The sequence below is a fragment of the Daldinia vernicosa genome, assembly GCF_022497035.1.
Source record: "Daldinia vernicosa strain CBS 139.73 unplaced genomic scaffold F5Y00scaffold_31, whole genome shotgun sequence".
Classification (NCBI taxonomy): Eukaryota; Fungi; Ascomycota; class Sordariomycetes; order Xylariales; family Hypoxylaceae; genus Daldinia; species Daldinia vernicosa.
In genome coordinates, this window is record NW_025953947.1 from 405,906 (window position 1) to 433,724 (window position 27,819).

At 48.2% G+C, this 27,819-nt stretch overlaps 8 protein-coding genes across 8 annotated transcripts; 3 read left to right on the forward strand and 5 right to left on the reverse strand.

Moving 5' to 3' along the window:
- Positions 1 to 389: 389 nt before the first annotated feature.
- On the reverse strand, positions 390 to 4,063 carry F5Y00DRAFT_240583 (uncharacterized protein). The gene has a single exon (XM_048008260.1). It carries the CDS (start codon positions 3,850 to 3,852, stop codon positions 652 to 654), a length of 3,201 nt encoding a protein of 1,066 aa, XP_047863771.1. The 5' UTR covers positions 3,853 to 4,063; the 3' UTR covers positions 390 to 651.
- Positions 4,064 to 4,275: 212 nt separating this feature from the next.
- On the reverse strand, positions 4,276 to 5,558 carry F5Y00DRAFT_240585 (putative oxidoreductase). The gene has a single exon (XM_048008261.1). The coding sequence runs from the start codon at positions 5,295 to 5,297 to the stop codon at positions 4,395 to 4,397; it is 903 nt and encodes a 300-aa protein (XP_047863772.1). The 5' UTR covers positions 5,298 to 5,558; the 3' UTR covers positions 4,276 to 4,394.
- A 1,813-nt stretch (positions 5,559 to 7,371) lies between these two features.
- On the reverse strand, positions 7,372 to 8,884 carry F5Y00DRAFT_240587 (uncharacterized protein). Its single transcript, XM_048008262.1, has one exon. It carries the CDS (start codon positions 8,411 to 8,413, stop codon positions 7,844 to 7,846), a length of 570 nt encoding a protein of 189 aa, XP_047863773.1. The 5' UTR covers positions 8,414 to 8,884; the 3' UTR covers positions 7,372 to 7,843.
- Positions 8,885 to 15,565: 6,681 nt separating this feature from the next.
- F5Y00DRAFT_112332 (ARM repeat-containing protein) lies at positions 15,566 to 18,760 on the forward strand. The gene is made up of 5 exons (XM_048003925.1): positions 15,566 to 16,004; positions 16,071 to 17,374; positions 17,429 to 17,707; positions 17,763 to 18,318; positions 18,374 to 18,760. The coding sequence occupies exons 1-5, from the start codon at positions 15,734 to 15,736 to the stop codon at positions 18,715 to 18,717; spliced, it is 2,754 nt and encodes a 917-aa protein (XP_047863774.1). The 5' UTR covers positions 15,566 to 15,733; the 3' UTR covers positions 18,718 to 18,760.
- Positions 18,761 to 22,108: 3,348 nt separating this feature from the next.
- On the reverse strand, positions 22,109 to 22,746 carry F5Y00DRAFT_240599 (uncharacterized protein). Its single transcript, XM_048008263.1, has 2 exons — positions 22,505 to 22,746; positions 22,109 to 22,377 (listed from the first exon to the last, which is right to left on the reverse strand). The coding sequence occupies exons 1-2, from the start codon at positions 22,528 to 22,530 to the stop codon at positions 22,128 to 22,130; spliced, it is 276 nt and encodes a 91-aa protein (XP_047863775.1). The 5' UTR covers positions 22,531 to 22,746; the 3' UTR covers positions 22,109 to 22,127.
- F5Y00DRAFT_270970 (NAD(P)-binding protein) lies at positions 22,109 to 23,964 on the forward strand. Its single transcript, XM_048012700.1, has 3 exons — positions 22,109 to 23,029; positions 23,145 to 23,258; positions 23,318 to 23,964. Exons 1-3 carry the CDS (start codon positions 22,606 to 22,608, stop codon positions 23,722 to 23,724), a joined length of 945 nt encoding a protein of 314 aa, XP_047863776.1. The 5' UTR covers positions 22,109 to 22,605; the 3' UTR covers positions 23,725 to 23,964.
- Positions 23,965 to 24,297: 333 nt separating this feature from the next.
- F5Y00DRAFT_240603 (protein serine/threonine phosphatase 2C) lies at positions 24,298 to 26,380 on the reverse strand. The gene is made up of 2 exons (XM_048008264.1): positions 26,275 to 26,380; positions 24,298 to 26,028 (listed from the first exon to the last, which is right to left on the reverse strand). The coding sequence occupies exon 2, from the start codon at positions 25,828 to 25,830 to the stop codon at positions 24,304 to 24,306; it is 1,527 nt and encodes a 508-aa protein (XP_047863777.1). The 5' UTR covers positions 25,831 to 26,028; positions 26,275 to 26,380; the 3' UTR covers positions 24,298 to 24,303.
- Positions 26,381 to 26,555: 175 nt separating this feature from the next.
- Positions 26,556 to 27,665, forward strand: F5Y00DRAFT_240605 (ClpP/crotonase). Its single transcript, XM_048008265.1, has 2 exons — positions 26,556 to 26,899; positions 26,983 to 27,665. Exons 1-2 carry the CDS (start codon positions 26,715 to 26,717, stop codon positions 27,623 to 27,625), a joined length of 828 nt encoding a protein of 275 aa, XP_047863778.1. The 5' UTR covers positions 26,556 to 26,714; the 3' UTR covers positions 27,626 to 27,665.
- The last annotated feature ends 154 nt before the right edge of the window (positions 27,666 to 27,819 follow it).

The window sequence follows — 27,819 nt, forward strand, 5'->3', positions numbered from 1 at the left end:
ACATACATAGATGACGGGTATTCGCGGATTAGTCGGGAGGATTCATTCACATTTTCCATCAATCCGCCTGGCTCAACTGATATCGTACTTCGAATCGGTGGATACGTGATATATTCGTGACATGTTTGTTCCTATGGTGGATGGCTAGGTACCTAGATAAGCAGTGGAGGTTAAAAGATTGTGTGAATGCGTGAATACCTAGATTAAGTATAAGTAGGTACCTAAGGTAGGTAGATAGACATTATACCCTCAGTATACAGCATTACGGGCACTTACATAACCAATGTACTCTCCAGCGGACCTCGCCTTGAGGTCTCGTTAAGACTCTACATACGTGCGTGTATCTACTGATGTGATATCCAATGATAAAGATGAAATATCTTTTATTCATCTACTTCCTTGCCTGCTTACATCTTAGGTGCGTGGCTATCTACCTAGGTATCTAAGGTATTTCCTGCATTTCCTTTCCTTTCCTTTCTTTTCTTGACATACCTTAACAAACCCTATGCCTCATTCGCTTCTCCTCTACCCGAATGGCAAAACGCGTACATACATAGGCGTTCCATCGTCATTTCTCTTTATGTAAGTTATCCACCCCAATTCCTTGGGCACTATGATTTGCCACCCGTCTGCCTGTGAGTACGCGACCCCCTAGTCCGCGAACCCGAAAACCTCGCTGATGGCAAGGACATTCGTCCTGACGCCTAGCAACGCGACCCCGATAGCAACTAAATCCACTACCAGCAGCACCGTAGCCGCCATCATGAACCGCGGGTTAAACACGCGGTACAGCATGAGATGTCTGCGGAGATGGCCCGCCCACGCCATCGTCGCGAGGCTCTGCACGGCATAGTACGCGACCAGCGCGGCGAGCGCGCGGCTGGCACTTTCTAGGACGCCGCGACGGTTGGGCGAGGTTTTCCATAGGGTTAAGAGCGGAGCGGAAGTCGCGGCTAAGATCTGCCCGGCGAAGGTGTTGAGGGCGACGGCGAGGGGGCTCCAGGGGTAGCGCAGGGTGAGGAGGGGGATGAATGCGCTGTCCCATTGGATGGATGCTAGGACGGCTTGGTGGCCTGTCTTGAAGTAGTGAAAATTGCCGAGTAACGCTAATGTTACGGGTCCGATGGTTTCGGCGGAGAGGTCGTTCAGGTCGATGATCTCGGCTAAGGAGAGGATTTGCCAAAGCATGATAGCAAGGGCACCACCGCCCATGGGTTTCGAGAGGAGGATGCAGGCGGCGGCGATGTTGATCGGAAGGAAGAGGTACCGCGCGCCGTTGGCGTTGCCGAAGCCGAGGACGGTGATCTGTGCTCTGCTACTATTGGGTGCGGTTGTGAAGATCTTGACGCAGGGAGGAGCCCAGATGAAAGCTGTAGTGCCGGCTACGATGGCCACGGCCAGGACTAGTTGGGCGATGGAGACGTGAATAGTCTTCAGCGTCTTCTCCGGGATCGAGGTAAGCCAATTTGCATTATCCGCCGCATCCAGAGCCCAGTATACGGCGGCTAGGAAAAGGCCGGTTCGGAAGACAGTACCGATCCACATAGGTGCGAGACCCTCATATGATCGCGAGCTTTGCAGGTATGATTTGATGATAGACGGGAGGATGAGGAAGACGAGGAATGGGATAACCAATTGCCAAGGGGCTGAGGTTGATGAGTTGGCGGATGCGTAGTACGTTGACGTGCAGTATGGCATCTGCTCGTCTCTGCATAGTTTCGAGAAAGACGCCACCCGTCCAAGGATAACAAACAAAATGGAGTGATAAACGCCTAGAGTCCGATCGCGTACTGATAATAGTCGAAGCGAGGCGATTGCGCTTGCAAACCCAAATGTCGAGAGGAAAAATAGTGAGATTGAGTCTTCCCAGATAGTGTACGAGTTAGATGCAAAGCCGATAGATTGGCTTAACGTAAAGATGACGGATAGCCATCCCCAGGGGGTATTCGGTAGTAGGTTGAGTATGCGTATCCCACGGATCTGTAATAGAACACCAGTCACAGCGAGCATACTTCCAATAGCTGTTGCGGCAGCTGCTAGTATCCATTCGTCAGATCCTGTGATATAGATAAATCCCAAGCTTAAAACTCCTATTATGCCACCGCTTAGAAGTCCAGTCTTGGCGAGCGACTTGCTGAAACTTTTGTAAGATGTGCCCTCCGGCTCTGCCAACGAACTCTGTAATTCCAAGCTCCTCTCGGCGAAGTCCAGCTCGGCGTTATCCAGGACTGCAAAATCTTCATCTTCATCCCTCGAGACGTATAGTAATAATACGACTACTCCAAACGCCATGGTTACGATGCCCAGTATCATCTTCGGGATATCGAAGCTAGCCCATAGCTCTTTGCAGATTCTTAGCGTCTCCTGCTGATACGTAGTATAAGCATCGTATATAGCTTGCCACGATCTAGATTTAGTGCCTGCTTGGACGAGGGCTTCCGCATCCTTCCAGAGTGCCGCGGGAGACCCAGGCTTCGTGCTCTGCTCGATACCTCGGGCTTTGAAGTAGGATGCTTGATATCTCCTGATTCCAGCGGATGTTATACTAGAGGCGGCTGCGAGAACATCCCAGGCGCTCCCTTTAAGACCAATGAATGCTTCTTCGATCGGCCGGCCAAGATTGTTATACGGTATAGGAATACCCAAGAGAAGAGCCAAGGTTGGGACTAAATCGATCTGGTTTACGGGCCGGATCTTGGCCGTTGCGGGTGGAGTTTTGAACTCGGGCTGGGTACGACCGAATACTGGCTTCTTTGAATACATCCACAGCGCAGCTTCGACTTCATCATCGCTTTCACCACCGTGGTCGCCCTTGCCGTCCATTCCATGATCGCCCATAACTACCAATAACGTATTGTCATCGATTTCCTTGGTGAGGTTTTGAATGAAACCATTCATCTGCTGAAGCTTGGCAGTCATCGCAGCATGATTGGGTCCGTACCGATGGCCAGCATGGTCCACGCCAAGAAGATGCCCTATGAGAACGTCCCATTTTTGTGTCTGATCCGGCTTCAATAACGGGAATATGTGGTCCAAGACTCCATTGTCAACGGTGTGTAAATCCCAAACATTAAAGCTGTCGTAGGCCCTGCTGATGTTAGGTTGGAAATAATCGGGGAATAGTGCGGTCCAAGTGTCGTCTCCTAAATGAGCTATTCGCTTTCCTTGAGCCCTCCACTGTATTAAAAGATTATCCTCCTCTATAGCCGTCCCCGCAAAACTGGAACCTATGTCCATGAACGTGGGCAAAGTGCCCGTGGTTAGACCTTTCAGTCTTTGAAGAGTAGAAGTCGGGGGGTCCGCAATAAATGGTCGTAGAAAGGCATTTCCTGGCGATTTAACCGAAGTTTCGTAGAGGAAAGGAAGCGCATTGTGGTAAACTTCAGCATGGTCGTCCTCCTCAACCGGGACCGTGAAATCGTATCGCAAAGCATCCACCAATACAATAACAGCTTTGTCAAAGGTCTTGGGATGCCAACAGCCACCATCCACGGTGCCCTTCCCTTTCCATTCCAATAACGGTTCTATAGGTGGGCTATCGCATTCTGACTGTTCATCCAAGACCAACCTAGTCAAAAGGAAACCGCTGGTAAAGAGTAATATACCAACGATGTGGATGCAGAGCAGCCAGCCCCAAAAACCTATGGTCCAAAAAGAGCGGCGCTCAAAAGCCTTCTTTCGATGAGTTTCGAGAGCCACACGCCGCGCATCATCAGATGTGGAAGATTCTGGCTTCTTCTGTGCAGCATCCTCAAGCTCTTTCAATTGCTTTGCGCGGGCCCATTCCGCCGCAATGGCATTGAATTCGTTCGCGGGGGGTTTTGATTTTGGGCGGGCATTGCGGGAGGGCATCGTGGGTCGGAGGGTAAGGTAGGTAAGGTAAGGTAATTAACGCGTCGTGCAAGGATCAATCGCGGCCATTGACTTCCCTATAAAACGTCTATGGTGAAAATATGGACAAAAGGAAGGCTAGAAGGAAGTTGCAATTAGCTCAGCTTCAGTTGCAAAAAGAATTGGGTATCATAATGTAAAAGAGTAAAAACACCGCAAGTTTTAAAAACACATATCTGAAGCTATCAATGAGGAAAAGAGCTTACGGGTTTACTTGTGGGACCCTTAAACTTTAGTGATACCCAAGTCTGCAGCTTAGCGGGTGCATGTAACTGTCCACTATGACGAACCCAGGCGACGTCAGGTGGATACCTACCTAGGCAACCTTTAGGTACATTGGGTACGAAGTACGAAGTATATCAGTTAGTTACATAATACAATCGATTGACCAATAAGACATGTTACTTCTCTATAGGTTCACTATACGGTATACCTAAAGTATGTACTGACAAAGATGATCACCTATAACAACAACATAGTAGGTAGGTACCTAGGTAAAGAAATTAAGCTGATGTCGTCAACCTAAACTTCAACAAGTCTCCCTTAACTATCTCGTCTTTTTTAGCCTCGAGCTCCTTCATATCCCACTTGACATTAATAAATCTCCCGTTCATCCAAGGTCGCCTCTCAGCTCCCAGCCATGCAAGCGTATCCGCCGGAAGCGCTACTTCGTCAGTGATGACCAGAGCTTGTACATCCTTGGGCATATTAGTCGCCAGATCCGTCTTGATGCCGCCGGGATGGAGCGAGTAGCAGACTATGCCTTGGTCCCCGTACTCGGCTGCTACGTATTCCGCAAGCCGGCTGACAACAAACTTGCTGGGTTGGTAGGCCGAAGCGGTGGGTTTAACCGCAATAGCGCCCATGCTCGTTGTGAGGATGTTGGTCTTGGTCTCGCTTGCGAGGAGCAGCGGGATGAAATACTTGCTACATAGGAAGACCCCCTTCACGTTGATTTCGTACGTCTGCCACCAGGAATCCGCGTTCGCCTCGGCAATGGGCACCCAATCGTCGAGGTAGCCAGCGTTGTTAATCAATATATCCAGCCTTCCTCCGAACTTGGCCGAAACGGCGTCTGCAGCAGCCTTAACGCTGTCTTCCGACGTGACATCGAACTTCAAGGCGAGGACCGTCGGTTCGGCCTTGCGACCGGCTTTTTTTGCTGCTTCTTTGATCTCGGGCACTAAACTTGACAAGTCCGACCGAGCTCCGACGATAATTCCAGAAGCGCCGGCCTTAGCATAGCTAAGTGCCGTCTCCCTCCCAACGCCCCTGGAAGCTCCAGTGATGAAGACCGATTTTCCACTGAGATCTAAATTCTTTGGAGAGATATACTCGTACGTATCAGTGTATATTGTTTTAACGAATGAGGTAACTGCCTTTGCGTTCTCTGCTGGGGTCGGCATGGTGATGGATTTAATAATACGGTTCGGGTTTCGAATATGGAGGATAGCAAAGTCTGTCTAGAACACATTGACGTAGAATGATCCGTACGCTTTATATATAGTAATTGATAAATTGGGTGTCGTTATAGTGGAACGGCACACAGCAGCGCTACTACATAACTCCTATTCCACCAGGGATATACTTCAAAAAGCACTTTGATTCTATACGAACATAGGTATTTTTTAGTTATTTTCAAGCATCGAGATATTGTTCTATTGGTTTTGATTAATCTTTATCTATTTTAAAAAAAAATTCCTAATTAAAGCCCAGCGCCCGAAAAATGGCGTGACAGCGCGAATACCGGTGCTTCTAAAAGTCCTTCGAAGAGAAAACCCGGGTATAAGAAAGCGGGTTTAAATCTAAGTAGTTAACCAATGTTATCTTGGTACTATTCCAATAAGGGCTATTCATACATCCGCTAACACCTATATCCGCGTATAGATGGTATTAAGTTCGGCGTGGAACTAGAGCAAATAATGTCCGACCCGGACCTGCTACCGGTTGGGCTTAACCATCAGCTACATGTGTTGTAAACAGCTAATAGATACGGACTATAGGTATATCGCTATGTCCGCCCTCACGCCTTGGATTTTGGTTATTATGGAGCTATTATACGTCATGATTTGGTAGATTATATTGTAAAGGAGGATCCTTCTCGCGAGCCGTCGCAGTGACCTAGAACTTAAGACCGAGACACGACAGCCATGGGCTCTCTTCGCAACTACTCGCTAGCCGAGTGGCTTACTGCAATATTGAACACTGCGTGGTCGCCGAAGACGTTATTCCATTTCTAAGAGCCCTTACCTATCTGCTGTTCCATTGCATTTTTATAAGTTCGTTCGCTATCGCAGACTCACAGCCAGCAACTCATCAATCGTCACTAGTCAAAAATATACGTCATGACAGTTCGAATAAATATGGTAATATTGAGATTGCCAGTTACCTTCATAATTTAGACATCTTACCTAGTTAACTGTGAATACGTTCGGACATACAGTTTTCCCGTTAACGAGTAAGGATGGCCTGAAATAATTCCGCAAATTTTTCGAGTGGCTTTCCGTCCTAGGTACTCTGTTCTAATAATACCTATTATCCTCAAAGGTGAGTTAATTAATCTGTTAGGCGTTATTTGGGGTTATAAAGTAGTTCGTATAGAATTACAGCGATGAGATTAATGAAACGCTGTGAGTTGCTCTCATACTCCGATAATAATATAAGAGTATGAGAGCAGTAGACCGTCATCTCTGTCTACGAAGCAAACGAAGTGATACCACAGAGAAAGCATTATACAGGTCGTAGCAACCCCCCAAAATCATGATTCTAAGCATTCTTATTCTGAATGTATTTAACGACGCTTAATAGAAGATGTAATGTATATATATATATCTCAACGAACACTCTGCATGCTCGTGTTTCGGATAACTTCTCTATGAGAACGCCGTGACATGTCATCGGCCGACAGCGGCGACCGAGAAATCGCCGTGCTCGCATGAAACATAGGTATCTACCACTACTCGACAAGCCACATGTATGCACGACAAAAAGCCTCATAGACGCGCATGTAGGTATATTCTCTAGTTTTGAGCTGTCTAAGAATGACATCTGCGGAGAGGCGGTGGCTGCTTTTGCTGAGGATAATGGTTCTTCATCTTAATTTCTCCCAACTTTATCGCCGTATACGCCGTACCTTCGGTGGACTGACTGGCTGGCTCCGCGGACATTAGCACTACGGTTTTATACAGTATAGATATCATCGATAGCTGTGGGCGTTGTATGGGCCGTTGTCTCTCACTAGTCGCAGCAGTATGTTTACTTCGATATACATCATTCATGAGGTTGGGTGTGATAGGTCTTGGTGACCCACCGAAAGAAGGGAGATAAGTCTCGATTATGTAGGCGCTGTCTCATCTCGGTCTATATGTCCGATAGCCTCGTGAGGTTATATGTCCTAAACAGGTACCTATGCATAAGGTTAGTTAGAGCTAAGTGCTCAATATACCAATGTTGATAAACGTGGACGTGCCCAAATAGAACTAGGTATTTTTTTAGTAGAAGTAAGTATTGGTGAGTTGGATGACGGAATTAATTTAGCTATACAACTGAGAATATGTCTCGTGACTGATGGTCTCGTCTATATTACTCGCACTGGAAGCTCAATTGTCCGTGGTGGCCCCGGAAAAGTGAAGACAAAATAGCAAAGGGGTATCGTTATATACAGGACCGAATGTACCTAGAGTACTGGATGGTAAACATATGGCCATCCATCCAGACTCGTCTTCCACCGCGGTCCGCCCTTCCGCATCCCCGCCTCCTCCTAAAGGTACTTATAGAAGGGTAATATAGACATTTGCTTTGTAATAGGTACACCATTATTCATGCATATGTATATATATCGTTCAAACTCCCCCATCATGTTAAATTAAGTCGATTAGTGTCGATTAGTGGCGATTAAGTAGCGTTTCTGATCTTTGAGAAATTTTGGCATGAAGGCCAGGCTAATCGTAGCTCAGGAGAACTGGCTTCGATCCTTCTCCTTCAGTCCACCGATTTGGTCCATATCAATCGAGTAGAAACCGGCGCTGTTCTCCTTGGAATATGCTGGCAGTTGCTCCTCCTTTACAGGCTCAAGACCAACAGTGGTCTCGCCGACTCGGACAACCACGACACGGCCGCCTTTGTTGCGACCTTGCTCATCCTGCTCGTCGGGGAAGGTGATGTGAATCTCGGGAATGTTGTTGGGTGAGTAGGGTGGCGAGTTCGGGTCATTTAGCATTGGACGACCATTCAGAACCAGAATACTTGATCGGCCGTCAGCGGTCTGGATGGTGAGATGACGAGTGGTACCATCGTCATGTTTGATGTCGTTATACTGCGGTAGGGTATCCTTCTGGAGCTGTCGCTCACGCTTCGCACGGCGCATCATGAGTAGTAAGGCTACCAGAACAAGAGCGAAGAAAGCGACGCCAAGAAAGGCAATCATAAGGTCGATGACCCCGTCCGGCTCGCCTCCCATCTCAAGGTCCCGCCTGGAAAGGACAGCATTGCCACGGGCAATAAGGTTGCTGAAAGTAGACATATTGACGATAACTGCTGATCTAACGATAGGAGTATTGCCGTTTGTTTAATGTCGGGTGTCAAGGGATTTCGTCGGTTCAGTTGAATAATCAATGAATGGCTCGGCTACATTGAGACATGAGTTAGATATTTGACTCAATACGGTATAGAATATAGAAACCCAGATAGCAGGCGGATGGATATGACCATTTTGCCTCCTAGATTGGTTCAAGACATCGATGAACGTACGTAAGGGGGAGAGAGTAAAGGTCTCGAGACTTCGGAAGGCTTCGGAGAACTTCAGAAGAAAAAAAGACCGGACGGAATCAACCCAAAAAAGAGCGAAGCTGAAACCAAATAATGAGTGAATGAGAGGGAGGGGCTCAAAGCCAAAGGAATGGACTCTCTGAACCGACAGAGCAACAACAAGACCAAGACGGCAACGACAACGACGACGAAGATCGTGAAAAGAAAGGAAAGAAAGGGAGGGGGGAGACGAGGAGTTGAATGGAAGAGGATGAGAGAGATCAACAGATTGTGGAGCTCATCTTAGGAGAGCCGTGAAAAATGATTGGCCATAGATGAATGTCATTAGCAAGGGGGTACGGATCCGTAGTTGCTATTTGCTATCATTCACACGTTGCGGGAAGGGGCTCGACAGGCACAGGCTTCTGATTCGGTGCATTGATCGAGAAGTCCCAAGCTAAACGCTGCTTAATTTCAAGATCGACCAATGAGAATTAAAGCGGCTCCAGTAAAAAGCGGGTAGCACAACACAAAAACGGTTAAGACCCAATGACGCTACGAATTGTACATGGACGAACGACCTAAAACAGGACGGAATCATATCTAAAAGTGAGCTTCTAGACTTCTTTGGGAATCTAACCAATCAAGCATAGCCGCACATTCTTCTATTTCTTCTATTCTAAGCTTCAGCCTTCCCCCAGTACCTAGCAAGTAAATGGGTTAAATGGGTTCCCACATACGCCCACATACTATTTCAACACTCACCCACAGTGGGAAGATATTTAAAGGATGTTCAATGGTTGGGATCAGTTCCGTCCCCCAGTCTGACGAACATTGCAGGATAATTCTACGAGATCGAGCACTTGGCGCTAATTACAGCAATATTTATGCAGATCTAACATAGCTTTAAGGAACATAGCTATCGATAAGCCAGCTTGAGTTAGGTCCATACTGAGTACCTAATGTAGGTAGACAGGTGGATTAACAAATTACAGCGAATCAGTTTGCGTCATTCTATTCTTAGTTTCAAGTTCGAGATATATGAAAAGGAGCCACCCTACGTGGCACAAGCCTCTACATCGGATAACTACCTACCTATCTGCCTACCTGTCACTCGATGTTGAGTATACTCATTTACTCACAAATACCAACTCGGCCCGTTCAAACTGGAGTCATGTACAAAAGGATCAGGTAACGTAGGAAGAAAGTACTCATGGGACCCTCTCTTAGTCTCAATCAAGTAAATCAAGTTCAACCACACATACAAAATGGGTTGCGTATGCACTAGCGGAGAAGACCTTAAGAGTATCACAGTCAGAACTTGTGATCATTAAATTTCAGTTTGAGTACCTAATCCTTGCTCGATCCAAGATACCTATTCCGTTGTCTGTTAAACCCAAGCTCACCGTATCCAGGACAATTTCGATGGAGAATGACATTCAAGGTGGCAAGACTGACATACACTAATATGTACATCGGCGATGTCAATATGTGTATCTGCCTGTATAATTCAGAACGCTCTCAATATTCCCCGCAATGGCGTCGGTACTTGATTGCAGCTAAGACATGGCAGAGGTTGTGCCGAACGATGTACCCGGCGCCATATTTTGTGTTGGGCTACTAGGTATTTCTCCGTCTGCGGCAACCTCGCAGCCTGGAAATCCAAGCATGCAAGCTGTGGGTTGCTGGATCGTCACTATTCATCACCACGAAGCCTTTCCCGTGTTACTAGGGGACCTGCTCGATAATCAGGTTTGCTAGTAAGGAGAGCAGCTCCGTGCATAAACCAGGCCACCCCACGTCAAATGTCTCACAGAGATCGGCTGGAGACGCCTTCTCTATGGCTCGAAAGCCTGCAACTATCCGTGGAAGGGGTCCTGCGGTCTGCGCTTGTGCAATACGTTTCATTGCTAGGCGCGCGTCGGATACACGAGAATCGTAAGCAACAAACAAGAGCCCAAGGCTACCGGTATGAAGCCGCTGCAGGACTCATGCCTCGGATCTTCGATCGGGAAGCCACATTCAAATCAACCACAATTATATCTTGCTACAGGTGGCTACGTCCTGCTCCACACCTACTTACCGTGATATAGGTTGTGAATAAACGAGGTAAGGCGGTTATAAACGCTGTCGTTATGGTGTAGCGTCGAATAATTGGACAAGTAGTTTCAGGGGCGCATATATTATTTAGATACTCATCCTAGCATACTGGCATACCTCAGATAGCCTTACTACTACTACTATTACTACCTACATAGGGCATCACCGCCCTAAGTCCTAGCTATTAGAGTCCAGAGAGAGAGAGGGATGGTCTGGACACGTATGACTTTGAAGCGTGTGACTTGTGTTACACTAAAAGGGAACGTAAGGCAAAATCATCAACTCTCGCTATTGACGATAATCAACGCTACGACTTCAGTAGACTTGCTTCCCTACTCTAATAGGGGACGACGAGCCAACGAATTTGTTCGTCGAGGCGAGTGTTCGCTGCAGTGTGACTGTTTAAGAGTGACAATAAAGTCGACAAGAGCTCGTCATGCCGAAACTAACGGGGAACACGGTGTCACGGGGAGGCGGACGAAAGATCACTTAGGTGAGGTGAGACCGCGACACGTCGTTCCATAACGGGAGATTGGCATCGGGCTACATTCCCTAAGATAGTCATCTTCATTCCTGCGACAGATGATGAAGATTACGACATTCCTAAGTCACCGGCGGCGGTCGGCTAGGTGGGGTCTGGAACTGGCATCCCTTTGCTCACCTCGCCGGTTGCGTGGAAGAGGACATCACACGTCTCAGGGCGAAACTACAGTCTACAAGGTAGAGAGCAACTGGCGCACATACCAAAAGTTTGATTTATCGTAGTTAGTTTTTGCTGTATTGTTTTTGCATCCTAATCCGTATACGCACGGGTATCTCGAGAATGTAGATACGGGTAGCAGGTAGAGAAGAGTACCTACCTAGCTTACGCAGGCTCTGTCAATGAGCCTCTCAATGAGTCAGGCTGTAAGTTATTGCGTAATATCTCTAGCAAGTCTCTAACCTTACTGCGAGGAGCGTGCGGTAGGGCACTGGTCAATGCTACTACGACGCATGATTCGAAGAGAATGCCGTTCTCCCAGACTGTTGGGCTCTTGAAGTCGGTCCAATTGGGTGGACAATAAGCAAGCGGTTGTCTCCAAGACATGTAGGAGAGCCACATAATTGATCTGTCCCGTACATCCGCAGTCGCCCCTGTACCACCAGCTTTTATTATACATGCTTTGCTGGTAACTGCGGCAATAGTGTATCTTGGCCATAGCAACTAGGACCTGATAGATATAATATTAGGATCGTGGGCCGTCTGCCCATCTCCCCTCCCCCCCAAATCCTCCCTTCAAGTTGAATATATCACTTTTTGTTTCCTTCGCCCTTGGCCAGTCGAAGTCATTAATTCGCAAAAGGGAGCGCGGCTCGAGGACGGTAACGCTCAAGTGTCGATAAAAGGATATTTCGCATCGTATAAAACAATCATCCGTTCCTTATAGTTTTTGCCTTGCCCCTTGTTGATTTGTGCCTTTCGTCCTGCACCACCCTTTTCTGTTGTATCAAATTCAAGGCGACGTCAGTGTAAAACAAGTCGAGGACATACCTATACCAAGAACATCGACAGCCCCCAAACGCACATACCGGACGGCGCAGCAACAAAAACTCTGCATGTTACTATTCGCATATACATAAACGCTACTCTTACATATTAACGTTACGACACCACCGAGTTTGAGTTTCGATAGCCAGTAGTAGGCTAACGCCATCACCAACGGCCCCCAATTGAATATATTACGCATTGTATTACGCATTGGTTATTCTCACACTCACACTCACACTCAAACACGATATAGAACCGTGGAAACGACGGCTTACTTATTTAATATACTCGCTGCGGAGCTTACAAGTTGTCTTTGGTACCTATCTCCAAAAATACCACAATTCCACAATTCCACAATTCGGTCGAGACGGAGCAACAACTAGCTAGTCGGCACAGAGGACTTGGCTGCAGTAAGGCGTCGCCTATCATATTCAACCTGGGATCTCGTCAAGAAAGGAACATCCCGCCATCGACTTGAACCAATCAAACGCTAGGTTGATTTTTTTTTAAATTCTTTTTTAAACCAAGTATACCGCGCAACACTTAGTATATTCCGACTCGGTGGACAAGCACCCGCCCGTACCTCGTCAAAAAATATCTTGGCATTTTAAACGGGGAAAGGTTAGAGTCTTAACCAGTTTGCCTCTCTCGTCGAATAACATAAGAGTGCTAAGTTGGTTTAAGTCGTTTTAAGTGGTGGGTGTTGCGCGACCATCGGGATAACTATCTTGGAAAGCACCACTAAAAGAAGATACTTGGTGTGCCTATTTTGGAAGTACCTCAACTAGAGAAGGACACGGCAAGACGACGGGAACGGGAGTCCCATTCAAGACCCATCGCCCCATCCACACCCGCGCCTCACAGATTCGCACCTGCATTTTTTTGACCCTTCGAAAACCGAACACCGAAAAGCCCAAGAAAAAGATAAATTCAACCTTGGATCAGGTAAGCTTTTGCTCCATTTACCTAGGGAAAAGGGAAAGAGTCAAGCTACTAAAACAGATAAGGCAAAGCTAGGCAAAGCAAAGCAAAGCAGATCAATTACGGAACTTAAGACACTTGCACTTGCACTTACACCAACTCCGCGGAGCTTCCTCAGCTTGTCTTGCAAGTTCTTTTCCTTCTAGGTACCTGTCTTCCCTAAGCTGGCGCCAGCTCTCTTCCTCCTTGTAACAGGTTAGGTACTATAGAAGAGAGAACATTGCTGGGCTTAGGTCACTGCTCATTACCTGCAGCCCGCAAACGCTAAAATTTTAGTTCACGGTAGAGGATTCGACCCGGATTCAAAGTCCACGTTTCTGCATCTCTGCATCTCTGCACCTGTGCAACTTTGCAACTTTGCATTCTCCTCTGCCTGCTTCACATAGCTTGTACCTGTCAAAGTTCAAAGTTCAAAATCCTCACGCAACATATTACTATTTCGAATAACCTGGGGGTTTGCTGCGTGAAGTGCCCACAGAGAAGCTTGGATGGTACCTCTAAGTCGTCCAGTTGCAGGTACTAGTCGAGGTACATACAATACATTCACCCACACGCCATATTGAGGGGAAGTCGCACTTGAAAGCGCTTGCCTGTCGCCGAACTATTTAGGTACACATGTACCCCCGCTGTACACTGGAGCCAGGTCGTCGCACAAAGCACGAGCAAGAGCGCATTTGGGACCCGTAACTGATAACACCTTACAGCCCAACCTGAATCGCTGCAGCATTTACATTTTGCATTGCCCGCGTCGCCTAATAAAAAATAACAACATACATACGCAATACGCAATACGCAATATACAAAACAAAGTACCTAACCTTTACCTAGGTACTTCTCGTTTTAACGCCTTCCTCTCCACCCTGCCCTGCCCTGCCCTGCCTTACCATTACCGTCAAGTTGGCTGCAACCCTCCCTCCCGAACATCTTTTCCCCCAGATCTATCAGATTCACACACTGCCAACTCTGTGAATCGTCTCTTTTTGGGGGCCCACCCCCCTACCAGTTCTAGCATCTTACCGTATTCTAAGTTTGGTCCTAGACCAGACTCGAGACCTTCTACTACCTCTGGGCAACAGTTGGTTTGGGACTGATTTCTTTTTTGGGGCTTGATACATCCCTGTCTAGCTCTTAGGCCGGTCAGAATTGGGCAAGTCTCTCAAGACTGTGACTCGAGGCCGTTTTTTTATTTTTACGAAAGAGTCCAACTCCATTTCGTAAGCCAATACCTAAGCCAGCCAATCTAAAGCACAAAATCCGTCCTCCGGCTTTGCGCAAAACACGCCCCAAAACGAGCGTGGGGCTCATTGCTCGTTCAAATAAGGCGCTCTCACGTTCTTGTTGAAACTTATTCACTTTTAGTACAACGGCCTGACCTACTCGTCTACGCTCTGTTGAGGCCAGCCCTCACGGGGTAACCTAAAGATCCTTGGGCTGTACAGCTGGCTATATTCTTAAAACATTTCAGGTCTTTGCGAAAGAGACACTGTGCCGCATCTGCATATAATAACTTTCGGTACTTGCCCTGTCAACTTCGAACGAACAACTTCTTCCTATAGTTACCTACATATTGATTTCTGCGCTCGCAGCCAAGAACGTCTGAGCTTGCCATTTCTCTCGGACCAATCCACGCCTACCCGCGCACAACCTACATACGTACATTAACGTGCAACAGCCCTTCCTTCGACTGCCTACCTTCCTGCCTACCTAAATACTCGACTAGTCATCTACTCAGGTCCCCTCTCTCCTCCTCTTCGATCCCTTTCCCTCTTGACCTGACGTATTACCTCGCCATCTTGTCAACGGATAACGGTAGTCGACTTACACGGTCCATCTTACTCTTGGGATACATGTATATGTATACAGAGACGCCGTCATACCAGAATTTGAGTCGAGCTTCAGCCACGAGTTAACCACCTTCCAGCAATATAGAAATATAACATTAGAGCAATCTGGGTAGGCATACCTCTCCGTCGTAGCCTCGTTTGATTTATACCCTATTTTGCCCGGTGTTGCAACGTCCCTCGCAGCATTCCGCCTGCCTTAGCATATTACTTGGCTCTCCCCTCTCTTCAAATCCTGAACCTATAGGCCAGCAGTCTAATCTATTCTTTGTCTTTTAGTTCCATATAATTAGGAGAATATTCTCGCATTTATTCAGCGTATATAATAGATCTCGTCTCATTACTCTCGCTTGCCGACATTCGGGAAAAGCGACCGAACATCACGATCGTTCCGCCGCCGCGAGTACGACACTTCGAGCGTTGTAGAGCCCGATAGAGACGGCGCGGCACGCCGCTTCCTCTAACATACGGAATCCTTCTGTAGGAATACAAGTAGATACTACTGGGTAACGTGGAGCTATGACTACAGCAGTAAGTGTTCGTTTCCTTTACCATTCCCTAAGGAGATGCAGCCCGGCACAACTGCCGTCTGTTGTCCCATAAACCGAAGTGTGGACGGTGAACTGTCCAAAGCTGTTCCGGCCGCATGAGTGGTCGGTTGACTTTTGGATCATGCATGGCCACTTCTCCCGCATCGTTTGAGCTGTCACGAACCTCCGTTGCTAAGCTGACATGTGGCTGCATACAGACCCGGCCCAACGGCTTTCCTAATCTCACCATGGTAAATCCCTCGAACGACAAGGCTTCGCAGCCTATTGGATCAGGTTTTAGCCATTCAACTTGGCATCCAAGTGGCATTTGGGGAAATGGCATTAATAGTTCTTTGAATTCACGACGGGATGTGACAGGCGCAAGAGGTATGTAGCGTGATACAGGAAGAAAGCAGAGGTATATCCCAGGGATAGACCTAACCAGTGTCATAGAATCGGATGAATTCTCGCCCGGCGCCGCCTCTGGTTCTGGACAGCTAAACCCAAACTCTCAGGCTGCTCCCTGGGGTTCTCGGGCCAGCATATGGCCCCAGGGAAGTGGTGCGCATCAGGGTCCAACGTCTCCTGGAAGCATTTCTCCAACGCGCACGAGAGACGGTCTTCAACACAGCTTCCCTGAAGCTCCAAGCAACGCTCTTCTGTATCCTCTCCGAGCGCCAGGAGGCCAGAACGGGTCAGTTCCGACCAGAACATTACCACCCGGCCCTACAGATCACCCAACGTCATCTTTGAAGTACCCTACGGGCTTTGGAGATTCAGTCGGCGACGAGAGGGGAAACCCCAACAGATATACCTCAAACACCAACGGCCAACTAGATTATGAAAATGCTGGGCTCTATCGGCATAATTCGAATGATCAGTCCTTCCTCAACCTTGGGCATAATCGAACCCTCAGCTCACGGCAGGCCGAGCCCGATGTACAGACCCCTCATCGTTACGGTGATGGCTACTTTTCAAAGGCCCCTAGCCATTCTAAAACGCAACCCCAGCGTCCTTCTATTTCTGGAGCTTCGGCCACATTGCCACCAGAGACAAGTCGATCCATCTCTTTTCCTTACGGGTCAGTGGCAGCAGCAGACGCTTCTAGTCACGACCTTGAAGAGACTCTCAAACGAGTTACCTTGGAAGACAGCTCTGAGGCCGTCGCTGGCAATTATAATGGGCAATACAACACCGTCCACGAACTCTTCCAACTGAACCCCGGATCTCAGACCTGGCAGCACGACCTAGGAAATAACTCGGGGGCGTTCGGCCGGAATATACAGGAGTCTTATGCTGACCCTCTTATTTATGCCTCCAGAAGGGGCCCAGGCGAAAGGGGATCATCTGCCGAAAGACCGTATCGTCCTAGCGTCAATAGTCCGAGGGCTCTCTCAGGTACTCCAAACTCGAGGGTTGACGCATGGACCAGACCAAATTCGCGGGATCCGAGGGCGCTTCAAGATCTCGAGCGGGCATCGCATGGCTCCCAATACGTACACCAGCAACCATTATTCCAGCCATCTTACTACGGCGGCAACCTCTCTCAGTTCTCAACCCCTTACGACCAATATGCACAGAACCCAAGTTTCCGTCCTCAGATGCAAGTTCCGGCATACAGTTTCCAAGTGAATTTCCCCAACCTTTCAGTTCCGGTGAGACCTAGCAGGGACCAGGATCCTGGCAAAGGTGTTCGTAGCGTGCTTCTTGAGGAATTTCGAAGCAACGCTAAGTCTAACAAGCGCTACGAACTGAAGGTACGTTGCAGTATATCTAAATGATAGCAGATACTGGAATTAACCAAGGCGTAGGATATATACCACCACATTGTCGAGTTCAGCGGCGACCAGCATGGCTCGCGGTTCATACAGGAAAAACTTCAGACCGCAAACAGCGATGAGAAAGATCAAGTTTTCCGAGAAATCGAACCTAATACACTTCAACTCATGAAGGACGTCTTCGGCAACTACGTCATACAGAAGTTCTTCGAGCACGGAAACCAAGTCCAGAAGAAGATAATTGCAGCACAGATGAAAGGGAAGGTCGCAGAGCTTTCAACTCAGATGTATGCGTGCCGTGTTGTACAGAAGGTAAGTCTAAGGCGAGCAACATTACATAAGGATCAAGCCGCTAACTAGCTATCAGGCGCTCGAACACGTGCTTGTCGAGCAGCAGCACGAGATCGTGGAAGAGCTTAAACCCAACATCATGCAGATCGTCAAAGACCAGAATGGGAATCATGTGATCCAAAAGATCATCCAGATGGTACCGCAGCAATGCATTCCTTTCATTATGGATGCTTTCCAAAATCAAATTGAATCCTTAGCATCCCATAACTACGGCTGCAGAGTCATTCAGCGAATCCTTGAATATGGGACCGAAGCGGAGAAGAAAAGTCTCATGACAGATCTCCATGCTTGCGCGGCCAAGCTTATAACGGACCAGTACGGAAATTATGTTACCCAACATATCATTGCCCAGGGCGAACCGGAAGATCGGCGCAAGATAATTCAACTAGTGCTTCAAAGGTTGATAATATTCTCGAAGCATAAATTCGCATCGAATGTGGTTGAGAAGTCGATCGAGTACGGGACGACGGAGGATCGGAGGGCAATCAGGTGCCAAATTACGGCTTTGCATAGTGATGGTTCCAGTCCGCTCCAGCTCATGATGAAGGACCAATTTGGAAACTACGTGATCCGTAAGTTCGAAGTCGTACTCTGCTCAGTGGCACATCATAACTAACCGATAGACAGAGAAACTCCTGCAGCACCTAGAGGGACCGGATCGCGAGTCGTTTATAGAGGAGATGAGGCCTCACTTTGCGAACTTGAAGAAGTTCAGCAGCGGGCGACAAATGACAGCTCTCGATAGACTGATGTCCGCAAGCTCGGCCGGTACCAGCCCCACTACGCCGAATCTATTAGTCGACGTTAATTCAGCCGCGCCTACTCCGTCGCTCACCATGGAGCAGAATAGCCCGCAGAGTAGCAGCCCGCCCAGCACCAATGCGAGCGTAGAGGAGTCTATGGATGAGAAGAATAGCAAGGCCTCGCCCCTCAAACAAGCTTGCCAGCCAGTTGAGGTTAACGAACCGTAAGGCACTGGAAGCGTTTTCGCCACGTGCCAGCAGAATGTTATAACCTTTGGCCTCTTCTAACAAGTTTATCCAGTCATCTTGTAGGTTTACGCATGAAAATATTGCCTACAAACCCCCTTTACTGTCATTTCTTTTTCTTCAGCAGGTCGGGGTCGGCACTGCAAATAGCGCGAGATGGGAAAATCTCGGGTCGGTTGACACGACACTCTACGACATACAACATAGTCAAATAGCACATAATATCCGGTTTTAATGGTCTCCTTCCGCATCAACGGATTCCCTTCTTACATGTCTTTTTTTTCGCAAATTGGTTTATTGGTGCCCGCGGTTGGCTTGGGGGACGACCATCAGCTCCCTTTTATGCGGGTTTAGGCGTACGGTGTCTAGGGGTGAAGGTTGGGAAATGTGGGCAAATCATAAGGCATTTATTTTGGCGCGAGGTCTCGGAAAGAAATAAAGAGTGGCGAGCCGCCTTGGGGGAACAGACCGACGGCCAGACGAGCACACAAAAAGCGAGAAGTCACAAAGCAGCGTTTGTATTTTTCTATCTACCCGACGGCATGTGTTTCTTCCCTGCCGGTGTTGAAAGGTAGAAGCGCCTAGATATGACACATAGAATCGAATGCCTTACTCAATAGGTTAAAAGTTGGGATAGCTATCCTGTTAGTTCTGGTGAAGTGGTTATGACTTGAGAAAAGGTAGTGGCTTTTGGGTAATAAATTGAAGAGTCTGGCTGTGCCGCCGATAGCCAGACGCCAAGACGATAGGGCAAGATAGGGCTGGTACTATTATTTCTATCTATTAACGTTGCGCTTTAGGTTAGGGGAAAGCCGTATAAGGATCGGAAGGATCTAGGTGAAACAGAGGGCGTCGGGCCACAAACGTCACTACTTCGTACCTGTTATCGATGGAGAAATGATGTGCTCTCGGTTTGTTGGCTGGGTAGCCTGCCGCGATATATATTGAGGAGGCGTCGTATTGGGGGCTTTGTGCTACTTACATAGTATTACATAGCGCAACGGTATGTACAATAGAGGGATAGAGAAATGTATGTCTAAGCCCGAGGTAACCCATCTATTATACACTATACATCTAGGTAGGTAGTTAATTACCTACTTTAAAGTATAAGCGCTTTTTTCAGCCCTACGTTGGAGATTGATTCACTACCTAGGTACATGGGGTTAGTAAAACATGTATTAGACTTGGCTAGATTTACAATACGTTAGGGAGGTAAAGTACGTATGTACATATGTATCTTGGTTGACGCCAGGCATACATATGCTATGCATGTACACCCCGAGACCTGGAAATAGAATCGGGAGGGTTTACCTTAGCGTAGGTAGGGGCTAAGTTAGTTCATACCCACACGTACAGTATGTACCCATGGAGTAGATACCTAGGTAGGTAGAGTATATGTACACTAGGTACGTACAATACATGCATGTAACCCTACCGAGCCCCCGTCTCGGAACCTTCCCCTAATTCCTCCTCTTCCGGCTTCCGATAGACAGCCCTACGCGGTACTATGAATGTATATGCATGCGGTTATGGTTATGCTAAGCAAACGTGTTTGGTATCTTGTCTAGTTCGTTGGTTGGTTGGTTGGTTGGTTACATTGAAATTCTAGGCGGGTCGGTAGAACGCCTATAAACTACAGAATAATATGTATTATATAATGTTATATTCGTATTATAGACTTTACGATGATGGGGGGATTAAGGGGAATATATGTATATACATGGAAGCGAATAGTCAGTGGCTAGCTTGATACGTACTCATTCTTCGATCCCCAGGAAAACAAGCGCCGGACAAGCAATCGGCCTGGCTAGGCATAATACTCGTGGCGAATGGCGCTGATGGAGAAAGAACATTACTAACTTGTTCTAGTCAGATATCTCGAATTGCGTTTGACTGATACTAGGACTGTTTAGGCATCTAAAGTCTAGACTTTCCTCCAACGGGCCTCGTCATCGCGCTACTTATGTACATTAACATACCAGCCTACTGGGTTAAGTCGTGGAAGAGTCATCGCTGCCTGGCATAACTACTGCATATTGCACCACTTGATATGTGAGATATCACGGCGCACGACGGGACGTTGGTGAGCGATGCAGCGAGGTGATATACATCGGACGCGGTGCTGCCTTCGATGTCTATATGTTACCTGTATGTTATGTCGTGCTACCACTTCCGAGGTCGTGTAACAACATAGTCATAGCCATGGTTGTAGTCCTAGTCAGCATATCTGCCTAGGGTGTAGGGTATGTATGTATTACAACTATTAAGGTAATGTGTCTATATTTAGTTCTTCAGCACTTATTATATGTTACCTATTGCTGCCTTCGGGGATAAACCCCTTCCCGAACGTACCGAGCCACTGTAGTGTTGCATTCGGCGGGCGACGGGTGTAGAGTCGGGTATAAGATGAGGGTATACGCAGGCAGTAATGCTAGGTACTGATATTAAAGACGATGAGATAAAATGAGATACGGAGATCTCAAGGTTGGCAGAAAATATTCAATAGACGGTAAAGATTAAATAAAGCTGATAACAGCTGCAAGTTGATATATAACTATCTAACTAACCTAAGGTATACTTCAACTAGATCATAAGCTATAAGTCAAGCGCTATCTGCTTTTATTATACACATAGACTTTGAGACTTCAACTCTATAGTTAACCCTTTGTTTTTTTATTAATCATAAATCCTTATGCGCCTTCTAGGTAGTGGCTAGGAAAACTAAAAGGTCAAGCCTCCCGAGTAGCCATCGGATTGCCTTATACCGCGAATGGCCTTGTTAAAAGTCATGATAATGTTCAACCCTATAACTTGATACCTATATTGCTATCTAAAATCGAGTCTTTTATGCTCATTTTGCCTTCAAAGTCTAGGTATCTAGTTAGTAACCGGTTCTTAGCCGCTACTGCTACGACGACGACGATTTGTTAATAGTTATACCTATACGAATGCCCATGTCTATGTACCTTAGAGACCCTAATCCTCGAGATAGTTCTAATCTTGTTTTAAAAAGCTCCCGAGTCGGGCAGACGGGAAGTATGGTTGAAAAGAATAACAGAGTTCCCGATCTCTCCCCCTATGGTCGTTTTGATGGGATAAAACTGGCTGTTAGATGGTCAACCTAGTTGCTCCTCTCTTAGATTTCGGCTCTTAACTTCAAGGCGCGATCCAGGCTGACAATTTCCAAACAGCAATAGTTGAACCGTAGAAGATGAAGTTGTAGATAAATGTCCCTTGTCCGAGAAGTAAGAAAGAAGTGGGCTTCCGTTGTATGTAGCCAATCATACGATAGCTACCCCGGACTCGGATGGTCTTCAAGAGCGAGCGGTCCACACGGAGCCCAGACCGACGACAGAGTAGTGGCACTTCCTATTCGGGATTCGGACTCGTCGTCAAACCGCTCTGGGGAATTCTGATGGTCCTTTCGAAACTACGAACAACTGGCAGGCCACACCGCCGCACGCAGAGTGTGCCGAAGCGATGTATCTTCCGTCGCTAATTAACGAGGAATGATACATGCGATCCGCTTCGAGCATGACTCCTGAGCGTGGGTATGGCGAGCTCGGGGTGGGTGTGATGCGGTGATGCGTCTGGCCTCGTTTGCTACCGAGGTCGACGTGTGTAAGGCAACAGAATAGGGATGTAGGTATATCCATATAAACATGAATAGGAGTAGAAAGCATATATAAATCCCAGACTGCTGCTATTCTCTCCCATCACCATCACCACCACCATCATCTCCTCTCGACTCATTCTCAGAAGCACCTAGACACATAACTCAACAAATAGGGGCATATCATACAAGTCCCATCCTACCGCAATACCTACCACCAACCCAAAACACCACACCACACCACACCCCCAGCCAAAATGGTCAAAGTCCTCGTCCTCGCCGCAACAGGCAAACAAGGCGGCGCCACCGCCCGCGCGCTCCTCGCCTCCAAAAGCCACCAACACTCCGTGCGCGCCCTAGTCCGCGACGCCTCCTCCCCCAAGGCCCAAGCCCTCGCCGCCCTGGGCGCCGAAGTCGTCGTCGGCGGCGACTGGGCGACGGACGTAGCGGCGCTGGACGCGGCGTTCGCGGGGGGCGTCGAGGCGGTCTTCTTCCCGTCGATCCCGTCGTTTACGGACGTCGAGGTCGAGCTTAAGGGCGCGACTAACGTCGTCGAGGCGGCGAGGCGCGCGGGTACCGTGCGCCATGTGCTGTATAGTAGCGTGGGCGGCTTGGATAGGTACCGGACGCTTAAGGGCTGGGATCGCACGCCTTTCTTTGCGAATTATTGGATCGCTAAGGGTATGCTATGCGTATACCTCCTTTTTCATTTTTTATTTTATTTTATTTTATTTTTTATTACTTCCTGCGTTGATGGGATGGATGGACGATGCTAATGTGAATATAACGCATGTAGAAAAGACCGAAGACCTCGTTAGGAACGGCGGCTTCGAGCACTATACCATTCTGCGCCCGACTGAGTTCATGTCCAACTACACCGGCGAACTAGCGCACTTCCAGGTCCCCGATCGTAAGCCATCTCATCTCATATATCCCTCTAACAACAGCGTATACTAACATCCCCCCCAGTAATCAAAGAAGGCGTCCTCCACACCGCCCTCCCCGCCTCCTACACCCTCAGCGAGATCGACGTCGACGACATCGGGCGCGTGGCCGCCGCATCCATCGCCTCGCCCGGGACCTTCGCCTCCGGCCGGCGGGAGCTGCACCTGACGGGCGAGGTACTCACGCTGGGCTCGATCGTGGCGCAGCTCGGCGCCGCGCTGGGCAAGAAGCTGCGCGTGAGCACGTGGACGCGGGAGGAGGCCCTCGAGGCCCTCAAGACGAGGGAGATCGTCGCGGGCCAGCTCATGAGGCTGGACTCCGACTGGCCGAACCCGCCGGCGGACGATTTCGGCCTCGGGTTCAAGACGTTTAGGCAGCATTTGGAGGAGCATAGGGACGAGATTAAGGAGCTGTATAAGGCGGTGCCTTAGGTTGGTTGGTTGGTTGGTTGGTTGGTTGCTGATGTGGTGTTGGTAAGATGTGAGGGGACAGAGATTGTTGATTGTTTAAGGGGTAAGGGAGTAAGGACCCCGACTATAATAGTGCTATAGATTGGACATTTGATAACTACTATTATTATATTTAGTTTCTTTTCGGTGTTAGAATGAATATATTGGGTCAAGTAGCTGAATTCCTTTCTCTTTCCTTCAGCGATATCATGTACCTAGGGCATTTACGAGAATACACATATTCCCTAGTATTCATAAAGGTATCTCTCCGACTGATAGGAGTGATCGGGATGATACATAGTGCTTTGTTTGAACTAAACTCTAGGCAATAAAATATACACGAGCTATAACATCTCCAACCCCGCAAGACACGGCGCAATACTAAAGAGTAGTACAAGATTTCATACCCGTCAATCATACCTAGCTATCCTAATGCATCCTACTTTTCATACACACCATCTACCACATCTAAGAAATCAACCAACGCCAGTGGGTATACACAACGCCCTCTATGAGCATGTATTGTCACATCACCAACCCCCCTTCCCTTTACGTCTCCCCTTACTTCCCCCCCTTCCCGGCCGCAGGCGCAAAGAATACAACCTGAACGGTAATATCGTCCCTAATATCCCTCGAGTTCGGATACCTAAACGTCAGCGCGCCTTGGACCATTTTCTCGTCGCCGCCTCCTAACCCATTGCGTATGAGATGCACAGCCGCGTTGTTATCCTGTAGCGTAAGCTTTTGCTCTTCGAATCGGCACTGCTGCTTGCGTCCAAGAACTACCTCGCCAAAATCGTCCGACTTCGGTTTCACTGGCTTTCCTTGTCCCCGGGCTTGCCATTCGACCCATTTCCCTACCAAGTCGACAGCCTGTTCGCTCGTCATCGCGTCCCATAGGCCATCTGTCGCTAATATTAGAAACGAGGGACCGGATTCCGGGATCTTGGTCGTAGTGACCAGCGGCTCGGCAGTCAGGTACGGCCCTTCTTTGTAAGCGCCGTATCGTACAGCAGACGGCAAGCTTAGCCCGTTGTAGTAATTACGAAGGGTCTCCTTCAGTGCAGCGGGCCACTTCCACATGCCGTCGCCGAAAGTCCGGGACGGCTGCATGCCCCAGATGCGGCCACTTTTGACGATCTCGGGCTCATCCGGGAACTGCGCCTGGATACGGGCGATTTCGCTTGGGGTAGCACCTGTGCAGTCCGTCGTAAGTTCCATAGTAGCCCACTTGCCGTCCGCGGTCTTCTGACCGAGTACCGCTCGGCAGTCTCCCGTAGACGCTACCGTGAGTTTTCTGCTCTGCGGGTCGAGGAGAGCCAGGAGGGCGCATGAGCCTGCGTAAGCAGCCTCTAGCCTTCTCACCTTCTCCGCAAAGGGAAGATCGCTCTCGATAGTTGCTGCGGCGGATTTGACTAGGGTGTCATCAAGAGTTCTGAAAGCCGACTTTATGGCTTCTTGGATATCCTCGTCGCTGAGCTGGTTTCCGTCCTTGGGCTTGGCATTGCCGAGAGCGTTCCGGACGTAGGGGATCAGCTGCTTGGTTAGGAGATTTGATAACTGCCAGCCGCAATGCCCGTCGAAAACGCCCCAGGCGAACCAGTTCTCGCTGTTTTTATCGAGGGGATTAGAGAAGCTGCCGTGTATAAAGGCATCTTCGCAGGGGCTATTAGAAGCCAACTGAGCACCGTCGTATCTCCTCACCGGCTTCCCTCCCCCGGGCACGGAGAAAGCATACTCGTTCAACTGGCGCGTGACATCCTCCGAAGTGGGAATAGGGCTATAAGCAATCTGGTCGGATAAACCCAGCTTATTTAGGTCTGGAATACCATTGCCCTTGTCGTTTGAAGCACTAGATACTTCCGTGGGCCTTGGGGTTTGGGTCTGGCTGCTACGAGATGTAAACCAATACGCAGCTGTAGCCGATGCTAGTCCTGCAGCGAAGGAAACAGCCACAGTACCGGTCGAGAAGGGTTTGGCCTGTGTACCAGTGCTTGCAAAGCGTACCAGGGGTCTCGGTGTGAGGTGAGACAGGCGTGTTATCGAAGTAAGGCGTGGCCGTTGACGAAGTAGCTGGGGAGAGAACATGTTTGTAGACAATGCATGTAAGAATAGGATACCTTTCTACCTTGAATTCTACTATCTCAAACTAGATCTTGAGTTGTTTTGTAGAAGAAAATAGTTTATTGGTGAAGCTGCCTTGAATATCGGTGAGCCAATGCATGTATTGTGCGTCTTCGATATGATTTATTATCCGATGTAATTCCCTACACAGGTAGGTATGTCCTTTATAAGTTATAATATGTCAGCTTACCAATCTAGAATCTAATAAATTGAAAATTTAATTTTGATTCTAAAACATCTCAGAGTGAACTATCATTAGTTATATGAATTGAAGAATACAACAAACACGCCGTCTGCTAAGGTCAGAATATCTAACCTCGATTACTACCTATATAAGACCCTTAATGTAACAATAAGGAGGATGACGACTATTAGACAAACAAAAAGGAAATCTTAATGGAAACGTACCTTAGTCACCCAAGCAGCCAAGATCCAAGATGGTAACGCTCTAACCGACAGTACCGAGTGTGGCACGGAGCCTGGAGCAAAATCATGGGGAAGCTGGGAAGCTGGGAAGTTGAGACGCGGGATGGTCACTTAACAAACAACCGAGGTACCCACTTAATATAGTTGGACAATGGCGGGGACCTTAGCTGCTTAACCTAGGTACCATGTAGCCATGTATGTACAATACTAAGCTGCTTAGGACAAGGAAAGCACCCGCTCTCACCTATCAAAAAGGAAGCCTCCGCCGTCTTAGCATTTATAAATAGAAAGGAATTCCAATTCCCTAGATTGATATAGATAGACTTTGACATTTTGTATAGTTAATTGGTATATATGTATATACATTGGTAGATTAATAACAGCGTAAGAGACGGGAGAAGATACAGCTACAGCTACAAGCAATGGCCGACGTAATCAAACTCCAATACGCCGGCCGCATCGCCACCATCACCATCGACAACGACAAGAAGCTCAACGCCCTCGGCTTGCAAGGCTACTACGCAATATCCAAGGCCTTGCGCGAGATCGCCGCCCGCGACGACATATACATCACCGTACTAACAGGCAAAGGCCGGTACTTCTCCGCGTAAGTCCACCCAGTACCTATACCTATCCTATATAAGGGTACCTGCATATATACACACAATCACCTAACTCACCACCACCCAGCGGCGCGGACGTCTCCATCGGCGCCAAAAAGCCCGACGCCGACTCGGACCCCTCCGAGGCCGACGTCTACATGCGCTGGCTGCGGGACTTCGCAGCCAACAACCTGAACCTAACACGGGCGCTGTACACGCACCCCAAGATCCTAATCGCCGCCCTTAACGGGCCAGCCGTCGGGCTCTCGGCGGCCATGACCGCGCACGCCGACTTCGTGTACTGCGCGCCGCACACCTTTCTACTGATGCCCTTCTCGTCCCTGGGTCTCGTCGCCGAAGGAGGCGCTTCGCATGCCGTGGTGCGGCGGTTAGGGATAAGCAAAGCCAACGAGGCGCTTATCCAATCCAAAAGAATCTCGTGCGAGGACCTCGTGCGCACCGGGTTTGTAAACAAGGTGTTTGATTGTGCGAAGGGGGACAGCGATGGTTTTTTGAAGCAGGTTATGAAGGAGATCGATGATACGATGGGCCATCATTTGAATAGCGATAGTCTGCTGGGTATCAAGGCCTTGATACAGAAGCCGCATATAGATACCCTAGAGAAGCAGAATGTGGCCGAGGTTTTCGCCGGCCTGGACAGGTTCGTCAGTGGAGTTCCGCAGCAGGAGTTTGAGAAAATCGCGTCGGGAAAGAAGAGGCATAAGTTATGAATATTGGAGACGAATTTTGGGTGTATTGGATGTTTGCTTTTCTTTCTTTTTTTTTTTTTTTTTTTTTTTTTTTTTTTTTTTTTTTTTTTTAAAAATTTATAATTTTTTTTTTTTTTTTAATGGGGACCTCCGGAAAAAAAAAGGTTGACGTGGTAAAAATATTTTGTAGGGGTTTTAGATGGATGTAATATAAC

What these genes read in the sequence shown, in the direction of transcription:
- F5Y00DRAFT_240583 (XM_048008260.1), bottom strand. Translation starts at nt 3,852, where the DNA reads ATGCCCTCCCGCAATGCCCGCCCAAAATCAAAACCCCCCGCGAACGAA.
- F5Y00DRAFT_240585 (XM_048008261.1), bottom strand. Translation starts at nt 5,297, where the DNA reads ATGCCGACCCCAGCAGAGAACGCAAAGGCAGTTACCTCATTCGTTAAA.
- F5Y00DRAFT_240587 (XM_048008262.1), bottom strand. Translation starts at nt 8,413, where the DNA reads ATGTCTACTTTCAGCAACCTTATTGCCCGTGGCAATGCTGTCCTTTCC.
- F5Y00DRAFT_112332 (XM_048003925.1), top strand. Translation starts at nt 15,734, where the DNA reads ATGAGTGGTCGGTTGACTTTTGGATCATGCATGGCCACTTCTCCCGCA. An exon ending in GGATGTGACAGGCGCAAGAG is followed by an intron (nt 16,005 to 16,070) that starts GTATGTAGCGTG and finishes CCAGTGTCATAG; the next exon opens with AATCGGATGAATTCTCGCCC. An exon ending in ACAAGCGCTACGAACTGAAG is followed by an intron (nt 17,375 to 17,428) that starts GTACGTTGCAGT and finishes ACCAAGGCGTAG; the next exon opens with GATATATACCACCACATTGT.
- F5Y00DRAFT_240599 (XM_048008263.1), bottom strand. Translation starts at nt 22,530, where the DNA reads ATGCCCCTATTTGTTGAGTTATGTGT. An exon ending in CTATTTGTTGAGTTATGTGT is followed by an intron (nt 22,378 to 22,504) that starts CTAGGTGCTTCT and finishes GGATATACCTAC; the next exon opens with ATCCCTATTCTGTTGCCTTA.
- F5Y00DRAFT_270970 (XM_048012700.1), top strand. Translation starts at nt 22,606, where the DNA reads ATGGTCAAAGTCCTCGTCCTCGCCGCAACAGGCAAACAAGGCGGCGCC. An exon ending in GAATTATTGGATCGCTAAGG is followed by an intron (nt 23,030 to 23,144) that starts GTATGCTATGCG and finishes TAACGCATGTAG; the next exon opens with AAAAGACCGAAGACCTCGTT. An exon ending in GCACTTCCAGGTCCCCGATC is followed by an intron (nt 23,259 to 23,317) that starts GTAAGCCATCTC and finishes CATCCCCCCCAG; the next exon opens with TAATCAAAGAAGGCGTCCTC.
- F5Y00DRAFT_240603 (XM_048008264.1), bottom strand. Translation starts at nt 25,830, where the DNA reads ATGTTCTCTCCCCAGCTACTTCGTCAACGGCCACGCCTTACTTCGATA.
- F5Y00DRAFT_240605 (XM_048008265.1), top strand. Translation starts at nt 26,715, where the DNA reads ATGGCCGACGTAATCAAACTCCAATACGCCGGCCGCATCGCCACCATC. An exon ending in AAAGGCCGGTACTTCTCCGC is followed by an intron (nt 26,900 to 26,982) that starts GTAAGTCCACCC and finishes ACCACCACCCAG; the next exon opens with CGGCGCGGACGTCTCCATCG.